The sequence below is a fragment of the Hylaeus anthracinus genome, unplaced genomic scaffold, assembly GCF_026225885.1.
Source record: "Hylaeus anthracinus isolate JK02 unplaced genomic scaffold, UHH_iyHylAnth1.0_haploid 3, whole genome shotgun sequence".
In the NCBI taxonomy this organism is placed as follows: domain Eukaryota; kingdom Metazoa; phylum Arthropoda; class Insecta; order Hymenoptera; family Colletidae; genus Hylaeus; species Hylaeus anthracinus.
In genome coordinates, this window is record NW_026535284.1 from 9563030 (window position 1) to 9589380 (window position 26351).

The 26351-nt window shown below is 39.1% G+C and overlaps 2 protein-coding genes and 1 long non-coding RNA gene across 6 annotated transcripts in view; 1 reads left to right on the plus strand and 2 right to left on the minus strand.

Moving 5' to 3' along the window:
- LOC128893798 (serine/threonine-protein kinase PLK1-like) overlaps positions 1–18213 on the plus strand; it is a 23080-nt gene extending 4867 nt beyond the window's left edge. Inside the window, exons 2-9 of one of the 4 annotated variants that reach the window (XM_054155033.1) lie at positions 5763–5867; positions 6345–6461; positions 7085–7299; positions 7493–7922; positions 8018–8472; positions 8557–8690; positions 8898–9196; positions 18190–18213. In XM_054155033.1, the coding sequence (XP_054011008.1) occupies positions 5763–5867; positions 6345–6461; positions 7085–7299; positions 7493–7922; positions 8018–8472; positions 8557–8690; positions 8898–9196; positions 18190–18213 (1779 nt within the window). Of the gene's footprint in view, positions 1–5762; positions 5868–6344; positions 6462–7084; positions 7300–7492; positions 7923–8017; positions 8473–8556; positions 8691–8897; positions 12846–18189 lie in introns of those variants that run through there. The other 3 variants (XM_054155030.1, XM_054155032.1, XM_054155031.1) reach the window with 3 other exon arrangements.
- On the minus strand, positions 42–4693 carry LOC128893814 (uncharacterized). Its single transcript, XR_008461407.1, has 3 exons — positions 3173–4693; positions 1651–3083; positions 42–1563 (listed from the first exon to the last, which is right to left on the minus strand). It is a non-coding gene; the product is annotated as an uncharacterized LOC128893814 (long non-coding RNA).
- LOC128893813 (fibrillin-1-like) lies at positions 12814–25171 on the minus strand. The gene is made up of 19 exons (XM_054155057.1): positions 24127–25171; positions 21714–22022; positions 21203–21439; positions 20977–21121; positions 20498–20712; positions 19954–20106; positions 19733–19885; positions 19477–19614; positions 18925–19192; positions 18456–18640; positions 18027–18337; positions 17326–17906; positions 16899–16990; positions 16018–16343; positions 15410–15849; positions 14982–15306; positions 14549–14801; positions 13953–14082; positions 12814–13811 (listed from the first exon to the last, which is right to left on the minus strand). Exons 1-19 carry the CDS (start codon positions 24485–24487, stop codon positions 13406–13408), a joined length of 5028 nt encoding a protein of 1675 aa, XP_054011032.1. The 5' UTR covers positions 24488–25171; the 3' UTR covers positions 12814–13405.
- Positions 25172–26351: the final 1180 nt, after the last annotated feature.

The window sequence follows — 26351 nt, forward strand, 5'->3', positions numbered from 1 at the left end:
TCTCTCTCTCTCTCTCTCTCTCTCTCTCTCTCTCTCTCTCTCTCTCTTCCTCCGTATCCTTTTCTTTCCTTTTTTTCTTCCATAGGCGGTTCACATGCACAATATACACGGTTCTCATCATTTCTATGCAGGACGGAATTCCTCGTGCCTATTAAATTAATTTCGTAGGTCGTGCTTCCTTGGGAATTCATTCTGTGCTTTCAACTATACAAAGAGAATATTTTAACAAATGTGTATCATCCAATTAAACGTGCTTTAAGTGCGTTTTCATTGTCGTCGCCATCGCACCTCGCGCTTCCATCCGTCCTTGTAAGTTTGCGTTAAAATAAAAAAGCGTTAAAAAAAAAATTGCAAATTTAACAGGGCAGCGATGCATGATTTCCAAATTGCAGTCCCGCCGCATCTCGGGATGTTTCTTTGGCGCACCGCTGTCTCGACTCGTCTTGATGGAAGAGAAATTCCCTCCGCGTAACTAAAGGTGGCTATATTTGCAGCTCTTTGTCATTCTCTCCGGGTGACGGTAGATTGTACGATAGAATGCGTTGAATTCAGTTTTTTCAGATAATTTACTTCCACGCCATGCTTTTTCCACGCCTTCGTTTAACAATTTTACCAACAATGCTTGGCTAAATCGAGGAGTCGCTTCTTTCTCGCGAGATAAAATAATGCAAATCTTCCGAGTTCGCGACTTAATTTCCACGGATCCGCCTCTATATAGGTACAGTAGATAACCTATGTCTCGACCTGGTGGCCATTACAATTTATCTAGACGTTCGAAGTTCATTAGCCAACGAAGTTTGCTCGACAGATTACAAGTACGACGAGTAGTTACAATAACTGTAGAAGAGGAAGAATAAACAAATATTGGGCTGTCTGGAAAGTCCATGCCGATTTTTAGTAGGCGGTACAGGTCTAAATATATCGGAATGGCTGAAAACAAATAATATGTGTACATTCCTTAACAGGTGGAAAGGATGTAGAAGAAAATGGTACATATATAATTCAATAAACATAAATCAAAATTCAAATATGCCTTTGAATTTTTCTTAAAAATAGGCACGAACTTTCCGGACAACCCAATAATATATTGCGTCTAATACCCATCAGGTTCAGACTTTTACAGTCCATTACACTTACAGTCCATTAGAAGAATAACAAAAGGTGAAATTTGATGACTATTACACGTCGTACATATGTATAGATACGAGGATCGTCTTGCACTGTAATGGTTATTAAGTTAAGACTCGCATAGGTTATTATTTAAGTTCATTGTAATGTAGATTAGCTTAAGGTTGGTACTCTAACATAACAAAACGACTTGAAAGTATTTCTGCTTAAACCATAAAGGCACAGAATTAATTTCTACGTGTAACAGTCGAGTGGTTCGTACCAGTTACTTTATACCAACTTTTCTCAAAACTAATTACGCAAGACTGTCTTTGAAACGCGTTTAAAACGGCTGCAACCCATCGTTTGCAAGGAACTCGACGATTATGCACTGTTCCACGCGGTGTGGTGTGTGGTACCTGCTGCCCCCTCATTCCTGTAGCCATGTAGCCTTCGCTGCAATTGACAATGCGAGGGAAAAGTGTGAGGGAACCTGACCTGTTGCTAGCTACTATATAGGTAAAAGTGAGGGCAATAACATACCATGGTAACCATAGTCGCCTCTTCCCTCGAACCTCTCATCGAGCGAAATATTTTATTTAATAATTCTCTTACCGCACTTTCTGGAATAATTTCAGTATAAATCTAGTTACACCGATTGATTACTTTGTACGCGCTTGTAATCAACGTGATCCTTGTTCGTAGAAAGGCACTTCTCCATCGAGAGGATCCGCTATCTCGCATATTTTTCAAAGAACGATTCGCGCAACGTTGTTACGTCTGAAAATGATTGTTTAAATTGCACGAGTGACGAGGCAAGTTAAAATAGATAACGTAAACTCTCGTGGACGCGACATCGTTGCATCCTTTTACGTCGTTAACTACGGTTTTACCGTATCTTGATCACTTAAGGATTTCTCGCCTCTAATCGTTCTTTATCATTCTTCTCGGAAGAGTGACGCGCAATGCTCCTACCATGCGACTCGTTATTTCCGACTTTGAACGCGAACTGGCGATGTATTGTCTTCGGATAGAAAATGCATTGTGTTACGTAGCTGGTGCATTCTTATCTTTTCTGTTTTTATAGCGCGTAACTTTTAGATTCTACGCGGGATTCTGTAGAATTAATCGGATCTAAATATTGTATTAGGTTGTTCAGAAAGTTCGTGACAATTTCTAAGAAACATTAAAAAAAAAAACACGTTTGAATTTTAATACATATTTATTGAATTACATAGGTGCCATTTTGTTCCACAACCTTTCCACCTTTTAAGGGATGTATGGATGCTATTTGTTTTCAACCACTTCGATATATTCAGACCTGTACCACCTACCAAAAATCGACATGGACTTTCCGGACAACCCAATATTTAGTTCGACAACAAAAATGAATCGCATTTCTGTTTGAAGTCCTCGCGGTTTTTACCCGCGCCAAAACATCCGCGTTATACAAGGGTTGGCTGCGTTGTGCATAGTGCATATAAGGTAAATCAACGAAAGATGAAAGGTTAGGCTCAAAGGAAGCGTCGACAACTCGGATAAAAATAGGACGTTGAAAATAATGGGTCGAGGTTCTCCACTATTAACGAAGCAGTTCATGCTGGCGGTAGTATAAATAACTGCCCCAATTGGACAAACTCTTCTTATTGATTATTAGGATCGATGCTCTAGAAGAAGTCTCAATATCCAACGTATCTATACAGTTGACAATCCGAGTTGCTTGGGAAGCTGAGCTCTCTGGTATTCGCACACCTTTTATGGTAATTAACCATCGTTGCATACCGTTTAGCTCTTTGAAGCTCGCGGTTCAGACAAAAGAATTAAGAAGCTCCTCGAAATACAGTCCATTATTTATCAAGTTTCAGAATTAATGTGGAACATCAAATAATATGGTATTTTTCTCCAGTACTATGAGTGATTACCACCGGTGGTTCACGTTAGCGTGTCTATCAGATGGCGCGTACTACCGCGCCGTCCTGTGACAAGAAACACGGCGTGAACATGATGTACTACAAAAAGAATAATTTCCTAGATTATTAACTGGTATAAATCAGCAATTACAAACCCTCTAATAAACAATACACTGTAATACAGGCATTAACGGGCGATTTGCTGCCTACGTTACGTAAAGGAAACATCAAGATTGGTTAGCTTCGCTCGATTTCTAGGGCGACGAGTATGTCACGCGAAGCCCTTTTGCCTCGAAATCCCGTTCCTATCGGTGGTTGCACAAATTTTAGACACTGATCGACGCTTATATGCACCGGCTTCGAGGAGAAAATGACCGCGACCGGTTTCTATGGTATGCGTGTACCTTCGATAATAAAGATTCGATTGTAGAGAAACCAGTCCGTTTACCGTCCGTTCCCTTTTTCTAATTTATATTATACTTACGCGTAGTCACTGTTCGCAGTTATTATTCGGGGTGACTTGATGCTCGATATGTTTCAATTTTATTTCTTTTTTAATATAATTTTTGATATATTAGTAAAAGTTTACTACGTTTTCACCGTTTGAAATGTGAAACTGTGGCTACAGTGTGTATCCGCGCCTACTATGCTAACACAGAGTGCACGAGATGCTTCTAAAATTCTTTCCCCGTCGCCAAGTCTGGTAAGGTTTGACGTAGTCGGATAAAAAGTCGTCTAGTCGTTGGAACGATTCATTTTCTGGCAGCGATCGAGGACTGACGCGCGTCGCCGGCTGAGCTTGTAATCGTTAATAATCAACAAACGTCTCGAGTTAACGAATTAAATGAAAATTATGCGGAAAGAGCAGGTGTTTGGGGGAAACCAATTGTAATTTTCGCAATTGGCATCGCTCCATAAACTTATTCGCCTGTCCATACACATTACTTACTTAACCACGGACAATCACAATATTCCTTTGGCACAACTCGAGCTCATTGTATCAGCTACGAACGAGAATACAAAAAAAAAAAAAAGAAACAATAGATCAGGAGACGAGATTGCATTCTTATCATTTCTAAGGTTCTATGCGTTCGTCACTAGTCTATGTGACTCACCCAAAGTGACGTTATCAAAACATTTGCTATCAGTCGAAAATGTAATGCGATGTCACACTTTCACAAGGACGGAGATGATGCGTCAGGCATTACACTACGAAGTCTGTCTCATCCGTGGCCTGAAAACCTTGAATCATCCTAGCTTCCGAATCCTTCAGGAAATTTCATAAAACCCACCTTTATCCTACATCCACCTTTATCCTACATCCACCTTTATCCTACATCCACCTTTATCCTCTTCTACCTCGAACCGTTTTCATTCGTTTCGCAGAAAATCGTGACTTCTGAATTACGTCAGCGTGACGAGAAACGAGCCAGCGGGTCTGCCGTTTTTTGATAATTGGATAACCTTCTGTCTTTGATCGCGTGACGTCACAGCTGCGACAAGCGAAGTTTTCGCAATGATCGCGGGATATTTTCGAACGAGTTATTTTGGCAATCGGCCCGCCAAATGCAGTCACCCTTTTTAAACCGAGAAAACACCGACGTTGTCGCGTGTATTTACGAGCTATCGCATTACGAGCTCCATTAGTTCCCTCCGTTTGATCCTGTTGTATTATACAATTCGCATCCACAAAGATCTTTACGACTAACGCGTTACCCACACGTGGATGACGAAGCTTTTTACTATGAAACTAAATAGCGGAATAGAATAGTAATTCTGAAACTTGACAATGTCGTGTTAGTAGATAAAAGTGATGGAAATAGTAAATCCAAAGATGGAACATTATGTATCAGTATTCACCATCTTCTTTGGTCTTTCCGATAAGACGATAAACAAGAACTCTGGGTACATTTTAGAAAGATAATTATAAAGTTGCTATTAGAACTGTTGGAACTGTTTCGTTCCTAGAATGTATCGGTTACTGTTTTAAAGAATTCAAGATTAAGAGGTTGGACCATTACTTGGCTGGTTTTGTTCGAAGCCACCATCCAAATTGATTATCCGAATGCAAAACGAAGAGTCGAACGTAATGGAAATGAATACGATTCGTTCCAGTAAAAGTATTCAGCGAGGGCGAAACGTGAATCGCAAAACCCGAGGAAAGAACGCAGAATGTCGTGGAAATAGTTTTTTTACTGGAACGTCCGTAAAACGTACCGTGGCGAGGTAATAAACGATAATTCAAAGGTGGTTGAAGAATGAAAGCAAGCATTCCCGAAGAAGGGAACCTTTCACTTGTCATCGAACAGAAAGAAACTGATGCTGCGAGAGAAATTGTAGAACCTAGTTTGAGAATCCTCGTTTAAACGAATTTATTGTAATATCTTTCTCTCGAAAATATTATTTTCTTATCATTCCTTTCGATATGTATTAGGTTGTCCCGAAAGTTTCTTTCACGAGTTACATATAATATATAGTTTGCTTACAAATATACACGATAAGCGTGTTTACGTTAGCATTGCATAAGGTCTAAAATCAAAGATAATTATAATCAGTCACGAAAATCCTCGGACCGTAATAACTTGAATCCTAGGCTATGTATGAAGGAAGGTTGTGTTTCGATCGGTAGAAACGTCGATCGAACGATCGATGGCTACTACTACTACTGCTACTACTACGAAACAAATATGTTATTGCTTATGCTAAATGTTAAATATGTTAAGTATGTTATTGCTTTGTTTTCAGGGTGGGTTCGCGAGGGTTTACCTGATGACCGATGTTAGCAATGGAAACCAATACGCTTGCAAAATGATTCCGAAAAATCGAATGCAAAAAATCCATATGCAGAAGGTTTGTATACATCGATTACAAAGTTTTGTTTATTTTTCAACGGTGAATTCAATCTATCGACCCAACTTTTCGCCAATGTTGCAATTGTCGCAAAAATCGATCCCTTTGAACGAAATTCCGCGTATAATTGTATTACTGTTCTTATTGGACAATTCTTTATTTCATAAAAAGTAAGAATTTCATTCGTTGCCCCTTCCCTGTCTTCGGAAATACGTTACATTTAAAAATTAGAACAGAAAGCATCTTTTATCATAAATGATTGTTGTTTTATTTCATTCGAACGTCATATCGTTCTTACTAAAAGTAACCCTTCAATTAATTACAAATTTATCCTTCCATTGTCTCGGATAAGTCACTCGACCCTGTCCGTAATATTACCTAAACAAATCGCAGAAAGATGGTCATTAAAGTAATCGTTTTAAGTTTTTTCAGGTGGCCTCGAAGCCCGCGAGAATAATATTGATCTATTCCTTGTAGATCGCACGTGAGATAATGATCCAGAAAGAGCTGAATCACGTGAACGTTGTCAAGATGCATCACTATTTCGAGGATAACCTTAACGTGTACATGCTTCTGGAAGCCTGTCCTCGAAAGGTATCGTATGTCCCATACCCCATACCCCGTAGCCCGTAGCCCGTACCTACCTTCTCGCACAGTTTCCTACGGTACATTCTCTCTATACGCTGACAAGAATTTCCCAACCTTCTCCGTTCGAGCCAGCCCCGATCCCCGTTGTATTCGAAGAATGAGACAAGTTCGCCTGTTCGTACCTGTTCGTTCAGATAAAGCCTCCTTCTTCCGAGGAACTTCGTCGGAAAGATCAGCTAGATCTCGCTCAAAGGACCCTAGCTTACATCCGACCGTGCAAGAATTTATACCTCGTTCAAACCGCCAGAATACCGCTTCGATCCTCGTTTCTCTCCAACCTTTGCCGGATAATACGTTCACTTTCGAACAGAAATTCCTTCCTTGTGCAATATTGAAAAAAAAAAGGGTTCGATGCTTTTGAAACCGTTGAGTCTTGTAGAGAGAGCAGCTTGGAAAGCGTCGAGCAGATTAGGTTGAACGCGATTCTATCGAAGAAACTCCCCACGAGGTCATTTGAAGGTCGATGTATTATACATTTTGTTTCTTCTCTCTCTCTCTCTCTCTCTCTCTCTCTCTCTCTCTCTTTTTAATGCCATGTGTAAACGAAAGCTGTAATTTCTGTTTGGCAGAGTTTGATGCACGTGCTGAGGTACCGTGGCAAAGTCACGGAGCCGGAAGCACGCTATTACATGAATCAAATGGTAACAGGAGTCGCGTATATTCACTCCCAGAAAGTCGTTCATCGAGATTTGAAGCCAGGGAACATGCTCCTGTCGGATCGCATGATCGTCAAGATCGGCGACTTTGGACTGGCGACGAGGCTTGGCGATCAGCGGAGACGAGTGTAAGTCTTTCTTCTATTTCTTTTCAACCCTTTGCACTTAGAACCGGTTCAGTACTTCTAGAGATTACTCCCCTACATACAACAAAATTGTACCTCTTTAGAATATTAGTGTAGATATAGATGTGTTTAATACCCACGTGTATAATACTGTATAAATAAACAGAAAATTGTGACGCTCGATTTGTATGCACAGGACAATATGCGGAACACCGAATTACATCGCACCGGAAGTGTTGTATAAACAAGCGTACAGTTACGAAGCGGATGTTTGGGCGCTGGGATGCATACTTTATGCCTTGCTGGTAGGGCATCCGCCTTTCGATACCGCGACATTGGCGGAAACTTATACTAGGATATGTAACAATCATTATCGAGAAGTCGACGACACGATGGCAAGTCCGAGTGGACAGGATCTCGTGAGATGGCTCTTGCAACCGAATCCTGAGCTCAGGCCGTCTTTGGAAAGGGTGAAGGAACACGCTTATCTCACCAAGGAATACGTACCAGTTTCTTTACCTCATACCTGTTGCTACGAAATGCCACACGCTTCGATAATTGATCCCATGTCGTTGCCTTCAATCACCTCCACCGCATTTAGAAATCAGAAATTCAATAAAAATCAGGTATATTTCCATTCGTTTACCCCTATCATAAAATGTCCATGTCTCCCATTTACACATTTACACGTTAACACAAATATTTGTTTGCATGCTTTCAGGCTTGGCCAAACATACTAGCGCAAGAAATATCGCATCGGTACCAGCAACAAACCATCCACATACAACAATCTCAGCAGCCGCAGCAGCAGCATACCAACCGATCTCAGAAAAGTTTGCGAAAAGCTATGAAAGTGATCAGCTGGCTAGCTAAAAGGTTTCCAAAAGTTCCGAAATTCAGACAACGATTGAGTAGCGTTCTCTGTCCTGATCACAAAAAGATGGGATACGTTGCGCAGAGCGTGTTGATGCACCGAGCACTGGAAACGTGCATCAACGAGATGAAACATAAAAACATGTTGCAAAATCCGCCAACCGCGGAGGACGTTGTGCCTCTTTTTATCACCAAGTGGATCGATTACTCTAACAAATACGGCCTAAGTTTTCAACTGTCTGATAAATCTGTTGGCGTTCTCTTCAACGACAATACGAAAATTAGTTACACACACGATAGGAGGTCGGTATCTTTTTCAAATACTCTTTTTTTTCAGTCGGTATAGTTCTGGTTAATTAGTATAAAAATTTGATCTTATTTGCAAAGAAGAGTGGAGTATATGACCACCGAGGACGAAGTAACGAGGTACCATAAAGAAGAAGATGTTCCAGCTACTCTGCAGAAAAAGCTCGAGTTGCTTCAACATTTCACGCAATATATGGATAACTACATGACCGAAGGTAAATTGCATACACCATAGATTAATTGTCGCAAAAATAGCTCTATGTAATTTTAAACATTTCATCTTTATAACAGTTTCGTTAACATATTCTAAATCCAATTGTAGTATTATAGTGCAATCGTATCATGAATTTATTTTGTTTCGCATAATGTAGATTTCAATATCCTTGACTTTTTTTTATGTAAACAAATCCAATTTGTTCAAGGTGGTGAAATTAAGGAACACCGAATGGTTTCGAAGCAACCGAAAAATGTTTGCATACCACGAATGAGAAGATGGCTGAGAACGGACAAAACCATCGTAATGGAACTGACGGTACCTCTCTTACAAGTGAACTTCTTCGACGATCACACGAAACTAGTTGTTTCCCAGGAATCACCTAGCAGAGGATACTTGATAACGTACATCGACACTAGTAGGCATACCTCTTCTTACTGGTTAAACGATTTACGAGATTTTGGTTGTACGACTGACCTCTACCAACGTTTGTATTACGTATGCAAGGTATGTAGAGAATTTGCAGAAATGCACAATAACACGATTGCTTGACCATCGATGACACACCACAAGGTACGCTGCTTGGCGAAAGGTTGAGGTTTGTTCGATGTAAAAATGTGTCTTTTGTTAGCTGCATTCGTGCAACATAACCTATTTCTTTACTTGATCAAAAAGTATCTATACAATTTGTTGAACTTGATAATATAAAAGAAAGCTATTTTCTTTCAATCTAAATTTTTAAATGATTACCACTTTGATGTATAAACTTTGTTATATCGTAACGTATAAAAGTACAGGATTTATCATATTTATATTAACGTAATTGTTAAAAATTTACCACATTATCTTATTATGTGCATTTTGACGTTTTAGAGATGCATAGGTGAAACTTTGAATTATACAGGTATATTAACTTAATTTTTACGATAATACGTATATAAATATTATTATCGAATTATTACAAAAACATTCATTGCCTGGAAATATTAGATCTCCCGTATTCGAGGTTTTGCATTAGGCAAAGAAGATATTTATATGTATAATAATTATTTTGCAACAATTCCGTTTCTACCTTAAAGAGATCGTAAGTTATTAAAAGCATTTAGCAAATACTACGGAAATGTATATATTATATAATATGCACTTAATAACGTATTTTACTATGTAGCATTAATAAAAAGATGTCTAAAGATAATAAGTACCGTAGGATACCGCACGTAAAATAAAGCACCGAAATTCGAACCCACGTCTTATTTTTCGTGCACTCCTACAGTACTAATTTTGCATCGCAGTAAATATTTTTATATAATAAAATGAAAGAAATAAAATAGTATCGAATTGTATCGTACATGTGTCATATATGTATATTGAATCGAAAACGTTGTCACTTATCAGTAGTTACGCTTTGCTCATTCAATATATAGATATGACCAAATTTGGAATGTTCTGGGTGCAGCCGAATAAAAGACATCGTCGAATAAACTGATGGAAATGTCAAGTACGCCATATTCAGATTTTCTGATCAATTATTTCTTTTACAAAGTATAACGAACTTGTGATACATTACGTTTTATATGTTATTAAAGAAAATCGATAAGTAGGTAATCATCGCCGATAGTAATTTTACGATTAAGAGCCACTGTTTTACATCGTTTCTGTTTCTGAAATGTTTTATAAACAGTCTAGTGAAAAAAGGCAAGAGAAAAGGCAGTATGCTTTTGAAATATTTTTATTGTTATTATAAAGGATATTTAATTTCACATAGATGACACGTTATCGTGATAATATGCTTACCTTTGTAAAAAGTTAGATCAGGGCTGTCCAACTTTACGCCCAGGAACAATATTGTTATTATATAATAAGGTATTACATTAGGCATGATTAAGACTAAGCAAAACAAAACATACAAAAGCGGAAGCAATGACAAATTACGTTAATATTCAATTACAGTAGTAAAGTAAAGTACTTAGTAAGACGAAAAAGTACTCGAATAACATAAAAAAAAAGGTGAACGTATGCTTCGAAAAGAAACTTTCACCAAGGAAAACAAACTTACAAGACTTACTAGAGAAAACATTTAAAAACAAAATGCCAAGCATCCGTAATCTAAGTGCCTGTATGGAACAAGAATCTTCCTGTATCGTAAATCTAGATTTTCGATGTTTTACGAAAGTTTTATTTCTTGAGAGCTAATCGTTGAAAAGAGAAAAATACTTATGAAATAGCAAAGAAAACTGAGGGTACCAATTGGACGGCCTTGTCGTAAATTATACCAAATTACATCTATCGTTTGATATATGTACGTACGTACACGACAGTGGAAACGTAACGTTAAGTGGACCAATTGAATTGGCTTACAAGCGACATAACGCACACTAATTGTTTTCCCCGTAATGATCGTGGCGCGTAATCGTTTAAATTAATCCATTCACTCTTCCATGACAGACAATTTTTATTTTCTCGAGTGTACACTCGATTTAGGAATCTCGTATACCTAAGAATTCTTCCATGTAGTATTTAAAAATATCGTAATTTATACTTTCTACGCTGATCTGTACTTCGATGAAGGCTACGGCCGAATAAGGGTGTCGAAAGTATTCCCGAACCGAAACAAAGAATTTGAGGAAAGCTTCAAATCTGTATTCGAAAATGACCGATTGAACGACTCGTCGCCACAGTGGTTCAAGTCGCCAAAACCCTGGCCAAAACGTTTCACTGTTCCAATAGATCTCTACTGATCTCTATTTTTGAGAAAAATGAGTCGATAGATTGCACTCTCGTATGGAAGAAACACGAAATACGGTATATCTCACTAGCTGGCAATACGTAATAGTGTACGCGATGTATATATGTAGATAGATATCTCGTTCATGCCGTTTTCATGTTTTTTGATACGGTTCGATACATAATTGTTCGAAGGTGACGCTAGTTTTACGCCTCTGCGGCGAAATACTAGGAATTAGGAAAGCGCGGATTAGGTATTAAGTCTCGCCAAGTTTATTTATTTTTGTATCATTTCGGAGCCACATGCCACGTTCTCATCTAAACGTGCTCAATACACTCATTTTTACTAAATGAATTATACTTCATTTAACTTGGAAATCGTTATAATACAGACTTATATTTAAAACTGCTTTTGAACGTTTTCGTTTCTGCATTTTCTATTTAATGACCGTATATCATGCCGAAGTTTTCGTCCGATCCAGTGATGACTCCGACTCACAGTGTACTTATAGTAAACGACGAGTGATCCCGATGAGTTGGAGTCATAGTCATGAGTTGCATTCATAGTCCATAATAACAAAGAAGGACTTTGAACTTCGCTTCGAAATTTTGAAGGTACATAATTTTATAATAATACAATTAAAATTTTTGTTTTAAATTTTTACAGATTCTACATGTATTTCTCTCCTCGACTCAGAGGTCTAAAAATCCTTAGTAATCCTAGTCCATGCTCTTTTATCGCTTTGATAGGATTAGAGCGAAAAGGGTATCACTGCCATCAGTTTACGCTGCAGTAACGCGTTGTTGCTGTGTCTAGGTTGTTACATTAGATAACACTGTTTATTATTATTATTATTATTATTATTATCATCATCATCGTCGTCGTCATCATTTTTATTATAAGTGTGTTTGTTGTTACTATTATTGGTATTGTTATTGGTAATTTTTTATAGATCAGTTCGATTAAAATTAAATAGGAATAACAATATTAGCTTTTGACCATATATCGGTACGTGTATTTAGTGTACATATACATGTATATGCATATTTAATCATTTCGTTCATAAAACGGATTTGTTGTGTGTTTATGAAACACGGCGATTATTCCATGTCAACAAAATAAGAATGCGATCGAAGCGAAATAATATTTTGCGAGATTTACTATACATTACCGTTTAAGGACAAACCACGATAAAAATACCTGAAAATGATATAAAAGTGAGACAAGTATACGTAATTATGCAATTTTGTTCCAATGCAAGCAACGCGTTATAATTTAGGCATAGCGTACGATTCTCGCGACCCGCAGAAATAGAATGTGAAAACCATCTACGTTAATGGTACAGAAATTCATTGAAAGAAATCTTCATGTGCTGTTATTAGTTCAACTGTAACATAAGCCTGAGTAAATATAACTTTATTTCTCTAACATTTACATAACGTTTTCATATTATTATTTGAAATTACCGTAAGAGTCATTGTGATGGACACTAGCAATGATTTACATTAAAAATTTATAACAATAATACTTAACACAATGTTTCATAGCATTCATAATCAATATGCAATATTTAAATATTTTTAATAAATTTTTTTATTAATCCCAATTTGATGATTTAACAAGATTAAACAATTTTTAATTGTTATGTATTTAAATCTTGAAGCGCCCGCTCTTTTTCTACCGCATATCGTTTTGGTACTAAACGGGCAAGTTTGCCGAAATAGAAAAATATGTTACTCCACACTTATCAATTTACTTTACTTATTTTGGTTTCGATCTGTATTGTACAAATTGTTTTACAGTCTTACTAGATCATTTATAATCGAACCCATATTTCATACAGATGTATATTAAAGATGTAAATTTTAAGTTTCCAAAGTTATGAGACGATCTGAACTGTTATCATCTTTTAACTGAACCACCTTGAAAAGAGTCCTTGTTTCGGAAGCTATCGTATATTTTGAATCGACGCTCTGCTTCTCTTACAAAAGTTAAAATTCGTACTGAGACACGTAAATAAGGATTTTAGCTACCGCGCTTGCTGCAAAGACCGTGTTGTGATACACCTCCATGCTGAGGTCGAGCTCGATTTCTTGAGGACCTTGTATGCTTCTTGTCATTACTAACACAGCTTGAGACGGCGCAGGTCTTCTTAATGCAAAACACGATTCGGTGGCACGTTGTACACCAGGTGGAGCGCGTACATCTACAAACGCCATACTGAATTGGATCACAGAACCTGCTGGATGGTATCCTTTCATCTTGAATATCTCTTCCGGTCTATTGGGCGCTATTGGGAACATGCTGACGAGAGTGATGAAGTTGTACGAATAATGGAGCGGCGATGAATGGCAAGCTGTGTCTTGGGCTGAACAAGGCCACGTTCGCACGCATCGGCTAAAATTTTAATATTTCATTACACAAATTGTTTATTTGATTTGCTTGTTTATGGAACTTTTATGAAAACAAAAATTGTGATTAAGTTCATATCTAAGTAGAGTACTAGAAATTGTTTGTCAATAGAAATCTGGCACCTACTTTTTTCTTTCGTGATCTCTGTGATACCCTGCTGGACAGTTTATTTTGTTACATCGAAAGCCACCTCTAGTATTGTGACAAATCTCATCGGATCCTCTGCACGCATTTCCCGTGCTACATTCGTCGATATCTTAAAATCGATAAAAGATTAATCGTATTTAAATGAACGATGACTAACGATGTTGCGCGTTTTGCGGTCACGAGGAATTCAAGAGCGCACAAATATAATTTACGATTCAGCTGGTGGACCAGATCTTTGAAACTAGGTCAAGTACAGATTATACTACATAATTGCAAGATAATGGAGCCGGAACGCGCGTTAATAAACTAGAACGGTGCTAACATGGTGCGTACATCGCGTTAATGCTTTGTTACTTGAACCTGCATTCTACAAATATATTTTGCGTATAGAAGATTTACGCTATAAGAAGCAAAACTTAACCAATCGTACAAATATTTCTGAAACATAGTGTACATTATCGAAATCACTCGTGGCAAAGACATGGTTTACCTTCGCGAGAAACAAATACATATATAGTACATATATTTGCCTACATATATGAGAATTAAATTTAACTACGTTTAAAAAAACGTACCTTCGCAAGTACGTCCACTGAGTCCAAGTCTGTAACCATCTGGACATTTGCAAGCATAGCTACCAGGCGTATTCTCGCAAATTCCTACGCACAGGTTATGGCTTTTAAACTCTGTGCATTCGTCAACGTCCGTACAGGAACGATTGTCGGGGTTCAGCCTGAATCCACGCCTGCAACTGCATCTGTAGCTACCAGGAACATTTGTGCACATGTGCTGACACAAACCAGGGATTCGCTGGCACTCGTCGACATCCTAGAATTTTCAACGTAGAAAGTATCAGGACAGTGGTAATTTTGTCAATATAAAAACAAGGATGTTTTAAAAGTAGTTTTATGTTAAGACTTTATTTACTGGTCTGTTTAGGAACAGACTGTAATTTAAGAAAGAATCTTCTACTTCAGCATATGTTAATCTAAAGCTGACTCGACTTACTCGACAAACATCATTGTAACCAGCAGCGTTTTCAAAGCCACTTTCGCAGATACATCTGTAGGAGCCAGCCGTGTTCTCGCAACGACTGTTCGATCCGCAGACGTTGCCGTAAATGCTGCACTCGTCGATGTCAACGCAGTCCTTGTTCGGTCCATTGACGTGTCCCGACGGACACACGCAAACGTACCCACCCAATCTGTTCTCGCAGGTTTGATCTGGAGAGCACTCGTGGCTACCATCCGCGCATTCGTCCACGTCTATGCAATACTGTCCTGACACGGGGTCCAGGGTATATCCATTGCTACATATTACTCTCGATGTGCACCTAAAATTGAGTCATCAAATCACTACAATGACTTTAAATTGAAAAAGACATATGAGCCATTTACGTTAACAAATTCTCATAAATTTTATAGCATCATGTATACTTGTAAGATCCAATGGTGTTGATGCATCGCTGGGTAGTTCTGCCACAAAGATTCGGATTCAGCTTGCACTCGTCTATGTCTAAGCACTTGTTTCCAGGAGCAAGCTCGAATCCGCGCGGACAAATAGTTGGCCATTGAGTTGTCAACAAGGGAGGCGTGACGGGGGACGGTGTCGTTGTGGTGATCGCCAGCGTTGAAGCTCCTATTCGAGGCTGTGCAACCGGTGTACGTGGATTGCGATCGCATCGATACGAGCCCAGTGTGTTCCTGCAATGATACCCGTCTCCGCAGTCGTGGGTACCAAGGCTACACTCGTCGTCGTCTTCGCAGATCTCCGTCGCGGCGTTTAAAGTGTATCCCGTACCGCATGGTAAAAATCGCGTACAGGTGTAACTTCCTATGGTATTGTCGCATCTTTGCGTTGGCAAACAACTATCTTCCTATAACAGAAAACATTTCTATCATCTCAGGGTGGAGGTTCATGGTGAAGGGGCTCAAGAGGAGATAGCTAGTAGACCTCTATTATCTGAACTGTCTCGACCCTGAACCTGCTTAAGGATTATATTGCATAAGTGAGTTTCCTAAATAGCTCCCCTTAGGCTTTTTACCTGAATTTGACACTCGTTGATGTCCACGCAAGCTTGAGTCAAATCGTCGCGTTTGAAACCAGTCTTGCAATTGCAAGTATAGCCTCCCATTGTATTAACGCACTGCTCGTTGCTGGTACACACGTCTTCCACTTCACGGCATTCGTCGATGTCGACGCAACCCCGATTCCTGACGAATCTGCTACCACCGGCGCACATCTGGTTTGCTGTCGCTGGTGGTGTTCTAGTGGCTGGTGTCGGGAGCTTGGCGCAGCTGTAACCACCTGGCTGATTGTAACAAACTTCGCCTTTGCAAGAGTCCAAACCCTCCGCGCATTCGTCTATATCTATTAAATATTAATTCATATTTAGTGAGCGGCCTTACGATGGTTTCACGGATCCTATTCACGAGTAACATGCTACCTGCACATCTATATCGGTGGATGTTTGCAGTACCGTAAGAAATACCTTACTTTTATCTTGGTTGCAATTAAGAGTTGATATTACAGCATAATTATACTGCAATGTCGCATCGAGTTCTCATTATTTACGCTAAAGCAATGCACAATGTAACAAGGCACGTTAGAAATCGCTTTATACCACAGTGAACTAGAGAAACAGCGGGTACATAGAACCAGAACAAATTCGCATGCACATAAACACTTAATGCTAAAACCAAAAAACGTGTAAACGCCTTGAAACGTCTGACATACTATACTGTTAGAAACGTCAAGCATTACACGTTCAGATAAATTTACTTGTGACTTTCATTCTGAAAAAATGTTATAAATTATTAAGAAACAGTTTACAAAACCTGTGAAGTTGAAAAATGTTTCCTTAGTTTGATATTTCTTATACATTAAAGTTGGCTAAAATAGGTATAACAACTGAAACTCGTGTACCTGTGCATCTTCTTAATCGAGGGTGATACCTAAAACCGGAAGGGCAGGCTGGTTTCTGACGCTGACGTCCAAACGTTGCAAGCCTTTCGCATCTAAACGGACATTGACATAATTAGAAACCATACCACTTTTCTCCTTGTTATTGGGGGACCAGAAAGTAATGTCGTATCTTTTACATTAAATTCAAACAAATAAATTTATAGCAAGTTTTTATTTTTAATCGATTATGTAATCGCCCTCGTTATCAACAACCATTTGTTATCTAGTGTGCAAATTTTCAATATCTGATCGATAAAAATCAACTGGTGTACAATGAGCTGATATATGATAAACAAGTATTGACATTCACAGAAACGACATTACTTTCTGGTCCTCTTAATAATAACAAATTCTGATAATGTGTAACTATTAAATTAGTATAGCATACTTGTAAGTGCCAGGTAGGTTGATGCATTTTTCCGAATATTTCGAGTCGCACTTGTATTGACCCGTGCTACACTCGTCGATATCTACGCATCGTCTGACAGCTAGAGAGTACTCGTATCCAAACTCGCAGGATGGTAGCCTCGTGAGGCACTCGAAGCTGCCGTTTCTATTCACGCAATACTGGTGCAATTCCAATCGACAGGTATGCGTGTTTTCCGAGCACTCGTCGATATCGATGCAGCTGCCAGCGAAAGAACGCTTGAAGCCGCTGTTGCACGGCGGTATCAACTCGCAGATGTAAGAACCGTTCGTGTTTACGCATCTGTGAGTGCCCTGAGGGCAATCGTGTCTGCCCAGGAGACATTCGTCGACGTCTTGGCAACCCTTAGTCGTTGGACTGAAGTACCAGCCAGTGGTGCAGAGTGGCGAACACTCGTAACCACCTGGAGTATTGTGACACTGTTCGTGGTCCCGACAACCTGGTCCTGAGACACATTCGTCGACGTCCATGCATTCACCTGTTACCAAGTCTCTCGCGTATCCGCGTTTGCAGGGCTCCACGTACAAGAAGGGGGCGATGTTCTGGAAAAATTAATTTCATTTAATCCCTTCATCTGTACTAGTTATATTGACTCGTCCGGAATATTTGAAGTATATCGGGATGGTTGGTCAGGAAACGAATACTCTTCCAATCGATCATACCTGTAGTTTATTATATTTTGAATCGTACTTCGGTTTGATGGTCGTAGTTGTCGTCGTTCGTACGAATGGCTGGCAATGGTAGGAACCATTTGTATTAACGCAGTAATGGGTCGTTGCGTTGCAAGAATGTAACCCAAGTACACACTCGTTTATATCTTTACAGGAGACGTCGATACTGGTCATATAATCGGTATTATTGGGTGGCTGGAATCCTGGTGGACACGCTGGTGAACATCTGTATCCACCTTCAAAATTTACGCACTGTTCGCCAATTCCACAGTTTGACAAACCATCGTTGCACTCGTCGATATCTGTAAAATTTCTTAATTCGCATCAAAGTAATAATAGGTGAGTGTATATTATAACAATACACAGATATTTCAATGGGAATGTAAAATGTTTAAGGCGTTTCTCAATATTTGTCTTTACCAATGCAATCTTGGATTTGTCGATCAAAAAAGAATCCTGATTCGCAAATAACCGTTACATTAGCAGTTGGAGCAACCGCTGTCGGAGAAATTCCAATTTGCGGTTCGTGTTCTCTCTTGTACGAGAAATCATTATAAGCACCGTCTTTTCCATCCAACCTCCTCCCTTCGTAAGATAATTCGCACCTGGTCAAAAAAAAAAAAAAAAAAGAAACAGTCGAACAATCGAGTTTAAAAAAAATATCACCTTGTAGAGAATGACAAAACGAAACTTTTTTATATTTACAGTTTATTTATACGACCTTTAGTTTCAGAGATAAAAATGGAAAACTTGCAAGACCTTTTTCTTCAAATGCAATTCTTGCAACGAACTTCTAATATTTCAATTTTCATTTTCGGAACTAAGCGCCCTATGAATCAACCGTAAATATAAATAAATTTTGTCTCGTCATTCGTTTCAGGAAACATACCTGTAGCTACCAATTTCATTGACACACTTTTCGTCCGCGTCGCACGAGTGCAACCGCTCTTTGCATTCGTCAACGTCGACGCATGATTCTGTAGGATTGTTCGTCGTCTTGTATCCCGCAGGACACGTTGATAGTTCCGTCTGATCAACCGAAGGGAAGGGCAACGAATTATTCGAAAACGATGCGCATTCGTAGCTACCTATCGTGTTTTTGCACGTGGCGTTTCGTCCCGAACAAGGATTATTCAACTCGATGCATTCATCCACGTCTAGAAACGATACACGTATTATTGCAGGAGTCAAGCAAAGGAAATACATCTACTTACATGCACAAAGGAATACAATACATGCTGGATCAACACAGATTCACGTGTTAAGATACGAAAGATAATTTCCAATTACGAAAATACTCATGCATGGATATACCTACAGGAAAAATGTAATACGTAAAAAAGGAGAAATAATTTATTACCGATGCGGCTACCTTAAAACTAAAAGAGACTAAAGGTGAACTTTGTTCGATCGCGTAATAATTTTACAAATGAACATTTACCGATGCAAGTACCCAAATTGATGCTATAGGTGAATCCTTTCCTGCATTTTACATCGCACTCGTAAGCACCCTCGGTATTTCGACACTCTTCCGAGCCGTCGAGACAACTGTGAATTCCTTCTGCGCATTCGTTTACATCTACCAACGAAAAGTTAGAAAAATCAAGCATCGTTTAGCAAAGTGTAATTATATCGACTATTAAATTCTACAATTTCGAAAATCAACTGCTTGCAGCAATTATACATATAATACGTACCTTTACACTGTTGCGATAATTTATCAAATTTAAATCCAGCTGGACAAGATTTTATTCCCTTCATTTCGAGGCAATTGAAACTACCCTGCGTATTGACGCAAAACTTTTTCTCACCGGGACATGGTTCTGATAGTATCACGCATTCGTCGATATCTGTGAACGTCATTTGAATTAATTCACTGTAATTACATTAGGAGGAATTAAGGAATTTGAAAGTATACCTGTGCAGAGCTTAGTAGCAGGATCCCATTGGTACCCAATAGGGCATTCTTCGTACGGTGTGTCCCTGGGATCTTTCGAGGAGCACACGTAGGAGCCTATAGTGTTTTCACATCGACCAGAACACAAGCCCTTTTCCGTGCACTCGTTCACGTCTATGCAGTGGGATACACAATGCCAACAGAAGTCACAGTGGACAGAAGCGAAGTTACAAGACAAAATTGTCAGGACGCAACATATGTAGAACAAAGCTCGTGACAAAGCTCGTTCCATCAAGCGAGTATAAAATAAAGCTCGAGAATTATAGAAAAATAAAAAGATGTTCAGCAACGTCGACAAGTTTTTGAAACAGAATGGTGATCTCAAGCATTTGAAATAAGTAAACTTACGATACAAATGTTCATTTCGTGGAGTCCGATCGAATGCATAATATTAATAATATGAATCATTAACGTGCACTATGTACAGTGTATTTACGTGTGTACATTTGAAGAGGCAGTGATCTCTTTAGAAATCAGCAAATTACAAATTAGATTCGAGACTTACCGTCACAAACCTGTCTGGTAGCGTTATATCGGTAACCGTTCGGACAAACTGGTGACAAGTCACTCCCTTCGTCTGGCCTTATGCTTTCCCTATCCGATGATCTGGGAATGCAAGAACGTCCATCGTTCGCTAGGACGTAACCAGGATTGCAGCTACATATCACCGCGACTCCATTATCCGTGCAACGTTGCTCGCAAGGGTTTGTCGATTTACACCTGGACAATGAAACATCTTATAATTACCACACCGGAATAAATAAACAAAACAAATCAATACTAATCGTACACATTTTTATTACTACGCGAAACAATTATCGTAAAACTACTACCAGTTAAGATGCACGTTTGAAGAACTTCTCAAATACTTTGAAGGTGTTGCACTTGAAAAATAATTGATCATTTAAAAATGCAGGCTCCTTTCGTGCGATTTTCTTTAATCAGAATAAATATTCACTGAATATCGATAGAAAAAATATATACCTGTCAACCGGTAGGTTTTGTCTGCAAGTTTTCTCGTCTTCCAGTAAAGTGAAACCTTCGCGGCACTTGCAATAGTAAGATCCTGGCGTGGGAACGCAGATGTCGGAGCATAATCCTTTCATGAGCTGGCAAATGTCATCCAAAGCTGAAAGTTAAAAAGAGAAAAAAGAATTTAAAAAAAAGGAGTACAATTTTTACAAATTTTATTTCAACGATAATCTCTTACGAGGCGTAGGAACCGACGGCGAGAACGATGTCGGATTCGATGATTTCTGCGTTCCCGACGAAGAAGAAGCATCGGTACTTTGGCTCGGTGAAGTTCCATTCGTAGAATCCGAAGTGAACGTTGTCGTGGTGCTCGGCGATGCTTCGTAACAACACTCCAGAAACGCTGGATCCCATGGAATACCAAAGGTGAATCTTTTGAAAGCGCACTCCTGGCCCATAGATCCAGCCAGGATACCTAAAATGCCATAATTACGTTAAATGTTGGAATTGATGGTGGTAAACGTCGCCTGATGGGACATGCAAGCGTGAGCCACCGGTGGTACACGCCGTCGTGAACGTGTTAAGTAAAAATATTTACGTATCATTTAGTATATACAACAAAGGGAGTATAATTGTTTCGTTTCACTCCTCGCAGATAACTTTACCTAATTTTTATTAACGAAGTTTCTTTATCATTCTGGTACTGAATCCAGTTCTATAAAGATCATTGCACCCTTTGGTCCAGTTACCTAATTTACAGCCCTCGCAACAGTCGCGATGATAATCGCCGGGTCCCAGGCGTCTGGTTTTAGCGCCAGACTTAACACATGCTAAACCAGCACGTGCATCCGCTTTCCCTTTCTGGCATTGCCGCTCGTGATACTCTCTCACACAGCAAATGTCCACAGCCTCCAAGCAGAGACCTTGCTCCACTGTCGGCACACCGGGCACAGGTCCCGCGAACTTCTCGCAACCGAGCCCTTCCCTGGCCCACGAAGTCCCGAGCTCGCAGCATTTCTCAAACTGGGCCTCCATTATCCCCTCGATCAGTATGGCACCTGGAAAAAAATGTAATTACGATCGAATCTTGTTATTCTCTGATTATTCGTTGTTATGTTACAGTTAAGTTTAACAAAATTAAGTAATTCGTCCCTTTGAAAGTTTCCAGAAGACTACTGAAAACGAGGAAACAACGAGATACAGTGTTACGTTCGAGAGCTAAAGGTGTACCGACAGAATTATCTCTTATCTGCACACCATTTTTCCGAGCTCCCGACAGAATTAAAGTCCGTTGTGAAATGCTTCCTGTTGTCGCGTCGAATGCTACGATAACAGGCTAGCCAGACAAAATTTAGCAAACTATGTTCTACCAATGTAGATAGATGGCAAGGGTTTTGTACAAATTCACGAGTAAACGGTAGGAAAAATGATGGAGCAGGAGGGATTTAATTCTTCGCTTACTTGACCCTGCAGCCACCAAGGACAGCTGAGAAACTGATAACAGAAACAGCAGGGACAACTTGGTGAAAACTTGACAGGGTAACGCCACTATTTTTTCGTTATCCTTTCATTAATTTATTTCTTTTATACGTTATTTGTGCTACACGCTGTACGTAAGACTAAAACTTCTTAGAATATTATCACGTGACGTAATTTGGATATAATGCGGTCCATAGGACACAAAGAATAGTCGATTCGAACGATTTAATTCTATTGTATCGTTAAACGTTTTCAATCGCATCAATTAGATACGTCCACGTAAGGTATTGAATGAGTGATCCTGTAATATTCAGTTGATCTATAAATCATTGAATGTTTCCATGCCATGTTACATTTTATTTGTGTAACGCCATTAATTGAATCGAACATTCAACGTCGCTAAATTACTTTACCGGACAAATGCCAATATTCGGTTTAAAAAAAACATACATTTCGTTTCTCTAAAAAAAAAAAAAAGAAAAACTGTTTCATCTTCGATTAGTTGCATACTTACGCGTCCTTAATTATTGCGTCCTATATTATCTCGGAATATTGTTTCAATTTAAGCGTTTCAAGGTACTCGTCGAATGCGTTCTCTTATCTCGAAATTTAAAAAAAAGAGACAGATTTAACTGGAAAATTATGAATTAAAAATTTCTGGTTTCTTTAAAGATAAGGTTTGCTTTAGTTCGAGGAACGAAGACGGTGCTTGTATACTTGCTATACAGTGTTTGAATAGAACCCTCTATAAATCAGTAAGGAGTATACACGTCGAGCAGTTAAAAGGAAACTCGTGATTTGTTCAATGATAAGAGTGAAATGAGCACGTATGCATCGTTGTTCCATTGGAAAACTACGCAATGCTTTTCGGGTAATACAAATACGCGTTAATCTGAGGTAGCAGTGCTTTGATTTTTTAATACTACAGTTGGACGTAACAAAGTAATTATTACTGTGAAAGAGAACGTTAGAAGAGTGAATAATTATAAATACGACAACATTTGCATTATTTCTCAAGTATTAATTGACATCTAAAATGCTCGCTGCTAATTGTCGCATCACTCGCTTCGAAGATGCAGCACGATATACCTACCGAGTCTATCTTCAATTACCGATTCCGAGAAAACAGACGACCCTCGTATTGTACGCGTTAGTTTGCCGGCAAAGAGGTTCGCTATTTGCCTAAACCACATTCGTCGTGCGATTGGTCATATTATAGGTAATCCGAAAAAAAAGCAATGCGAAGTTTCAATGCTCTGTCTCGATCTGGGGCAAAAATCGAAAACTAAATGTTTCTTCTAACATTATTTTACACTATTGTAAGGAAAATATTGAAAAATAATCTAGACCCTTCAGTTATTTCGATACTTGAAACTCGAACAGTAAATCTGTATATAAAGAAATATAAAATATAAAAGAATATATAATATATAAAATTATTAGTATTAGGTTGTCCCAAAAGTTTCTTCCGTGAGTTGCATTCAATTATTTCCTGTGGCAGTGTTTATATAAATAGACAATCTAATTTCTTAGACATTGATGCTGTAACAGTAATGAAGCGAAATGAATCGTACAGAATTCAGTAATGTAACATTAAACATAAAATATTGTGTATACATTAATTATTAATAAAACGAAAGAAACTTTCGGGAGAACCTAATATATATAAAAGAAAAGCGATACCTCGGTTCCAGGGGAAGTATTGATCCAATTGGATGGCCAGCAGCAGGAAAAAGCACGCGCGTAGATCGATTAATCGGGACATCTTCTTTCTTCTATTAGAGCGTTGAATATCACAGCGGACCTCGAGCGAGTCCTTTTCACCGATTCGAAATATCGCCAACGAAACGTACAGGAAACTCTGTTTTGTTGCCAGCGCGCCGCACGAGCGCTCAGCGTCTATTGAAACGTTTAGTTTCCCGGTGCCGGCGTTTTCTTCTCTGCACCTTTCTATGCGCATCTCGTTTCTTCCTTTTGAATTCTCCTCTTCCACCCCACCGTACGTTTCTTCGTCGATCTTCGATGCGCGCGCACGCGCACACATTAGAATGATCTAGCGACAGCACCGATCCAATATTTGCGCGAGATGCTTAAGGCATTTTTTCTCATAAATAATACGTGTTGCTCCTACGTGTTAATTAACGAAATATGCTTAATTTTCATCGAGGAAGTAGAAAATAATTTTTATAGACTGAGACACCCTTGGAAAATCTTAGAAAAATCATTCCTTTAGTTTTGAAAAATTGAGTTTTCGCTTTAGTGAGAAACTTTCTATATGTTTTCTGTAGAGTTCCATGAGATCTATAACGAAAAAACGGTTCGATACAAAATGTACGAATTTTATAAGACCAGGCAACCGTTTATTTATACAAGGTGTCCCAAAAATGTTGTAACACATTGAGAAAGATGGTTCGGGAGGTGATTTGAAACAACTTTTTCCTTAGCGAAAATGTTGTCCGAGGCTTCGTTGAGGAGATATTAACGGAAAACACTGACCAATCAGAGCGCGCGGATACCGTTGGAGCGGCCGCGGTAGCGAAGGCTGTGTGCTAAGCGGCCGCGCTTGTACGCAAACAAGCGACTCGACGTGCATCGAAGGCCATTGACGCGGCCGCTTAGCTCGTAGCCTACGCTACCACGGCTGCTCCAACGGTATACGCGCGCTCTGATTGGGCAATGTTTTCCGTTAATATCTCCTTAACGAAGCCTCCGACAACATTTTCGCTAAGGAAAAAGTTGTTTCAAATCACCTCCCGAACCACCCCTTTCAATGTGTTACAACATTTTTGGAACACCCTATATTTTTCTTTCAGAAGAATTGAAATGTAGAATCTTTGGATAGATTATTATTTTTTTTAAATTTTTATTCAGTTAAAGGTTTAATAGCACCAAACTTTATAAACCTTACTACATTTTGTATAATACGTTAAAAAAATAATAACGAATAAGAAGAATGGTGCCAATTCAGTTATAAATTGTAAGGGGGCGTTGAAGGCGTTGCGACAGCCCTGGTCTTGGTCATAGGACTAACTTCCGCGGCATATGCTACTCGGTTGCTGTCATGAGCACAAAGATCCTTTTTTTGCTGATGTACCGTGGACAGTAGACGCCTTGTTTATCTCGCGAATTTCCGTAATGCCCGCAGAGGGTGGAGGGGGGTAAATCTTGGAAAAATACGTCCTCTTTGTGCTTGTTTCACAAATCGACCAAGTAAATGATCGATTTAAATGCACATGTTCCCTTTCTCTAAAAATCCCATTTTATATTTAGTTAGTGGCACAATCATTTGAACTTAATTATTCCTTTCTCAGAGCAGGTTTATCGGAGTGTCGATAACGCTGGTATCGATGATTAACACTGAACTTACCAACGTTTTATTTATACCTAAATTTGACCTGAAAGCTATCGAAAAGTGTGCATCGCGAAAAGTAGTAATTCGGTCGAGGAACCGTGATCGTGTAAACGGGGTTGCGATGACCGTGACACGCGCAACACCGTGTCGATCGTCTGGATCGTCTGACACCCGAGTGACAGTGTCTTGTGTTGTGAAAAAAGTCGAATATTTCGCCATCTACGTCTGCCGTCTGTACGCTTACGCATCCCCGTCGAACCTGAAACGTCTTTTTTGCTTCCTCCTCGATGGTAGCATATGTACGGCCCGCTTATATTCTAGGAGGCCACCGAGAACTTCAGCCAAACAACACGTAACGATGATATAATACGAGGAAGCTGATAAGTTTCCTCGACAGGAGATGGGCATTATCCTTTATAACTTCCTCGCGAATTTCTTCGTCCCCTTTTTATGAAGTTCTATACAGTTCTATTATCGGTGCAAAGTTATTTTACTGATTTTCCATGTTGCAAAAATGTTCGTAATAAATAAACCCTTATAATTATGTTTCATTCAT

What these genes read in the sequence shown, in the direction of transcription:
- LOC128893813 (XM_054155057.1), bottom strand. Translation starts at nt 24,487, where the DNA reads ATGTGTGCGCGTGCGCGCGCATCGAAGATCGACGAAGAAACGTACGGT. An exon ending in CAAAATATAATAAACTACAG is followed by an intron (nt 17,907 to 18,026) that starts GTATGATCGATT and finishes TAATTTTTCCAG; the next exon opens with AACATCGCCCCCTTCTTGTA. An exon ending in TCGATTAAGAAGATGCACAG is followed by an intron (nt 16,344 to 16,898) that starts GTACACGAGTTT and finishes AATATTTAATAG; the next exon opens with ATATAGACGAATGCGCGGAG.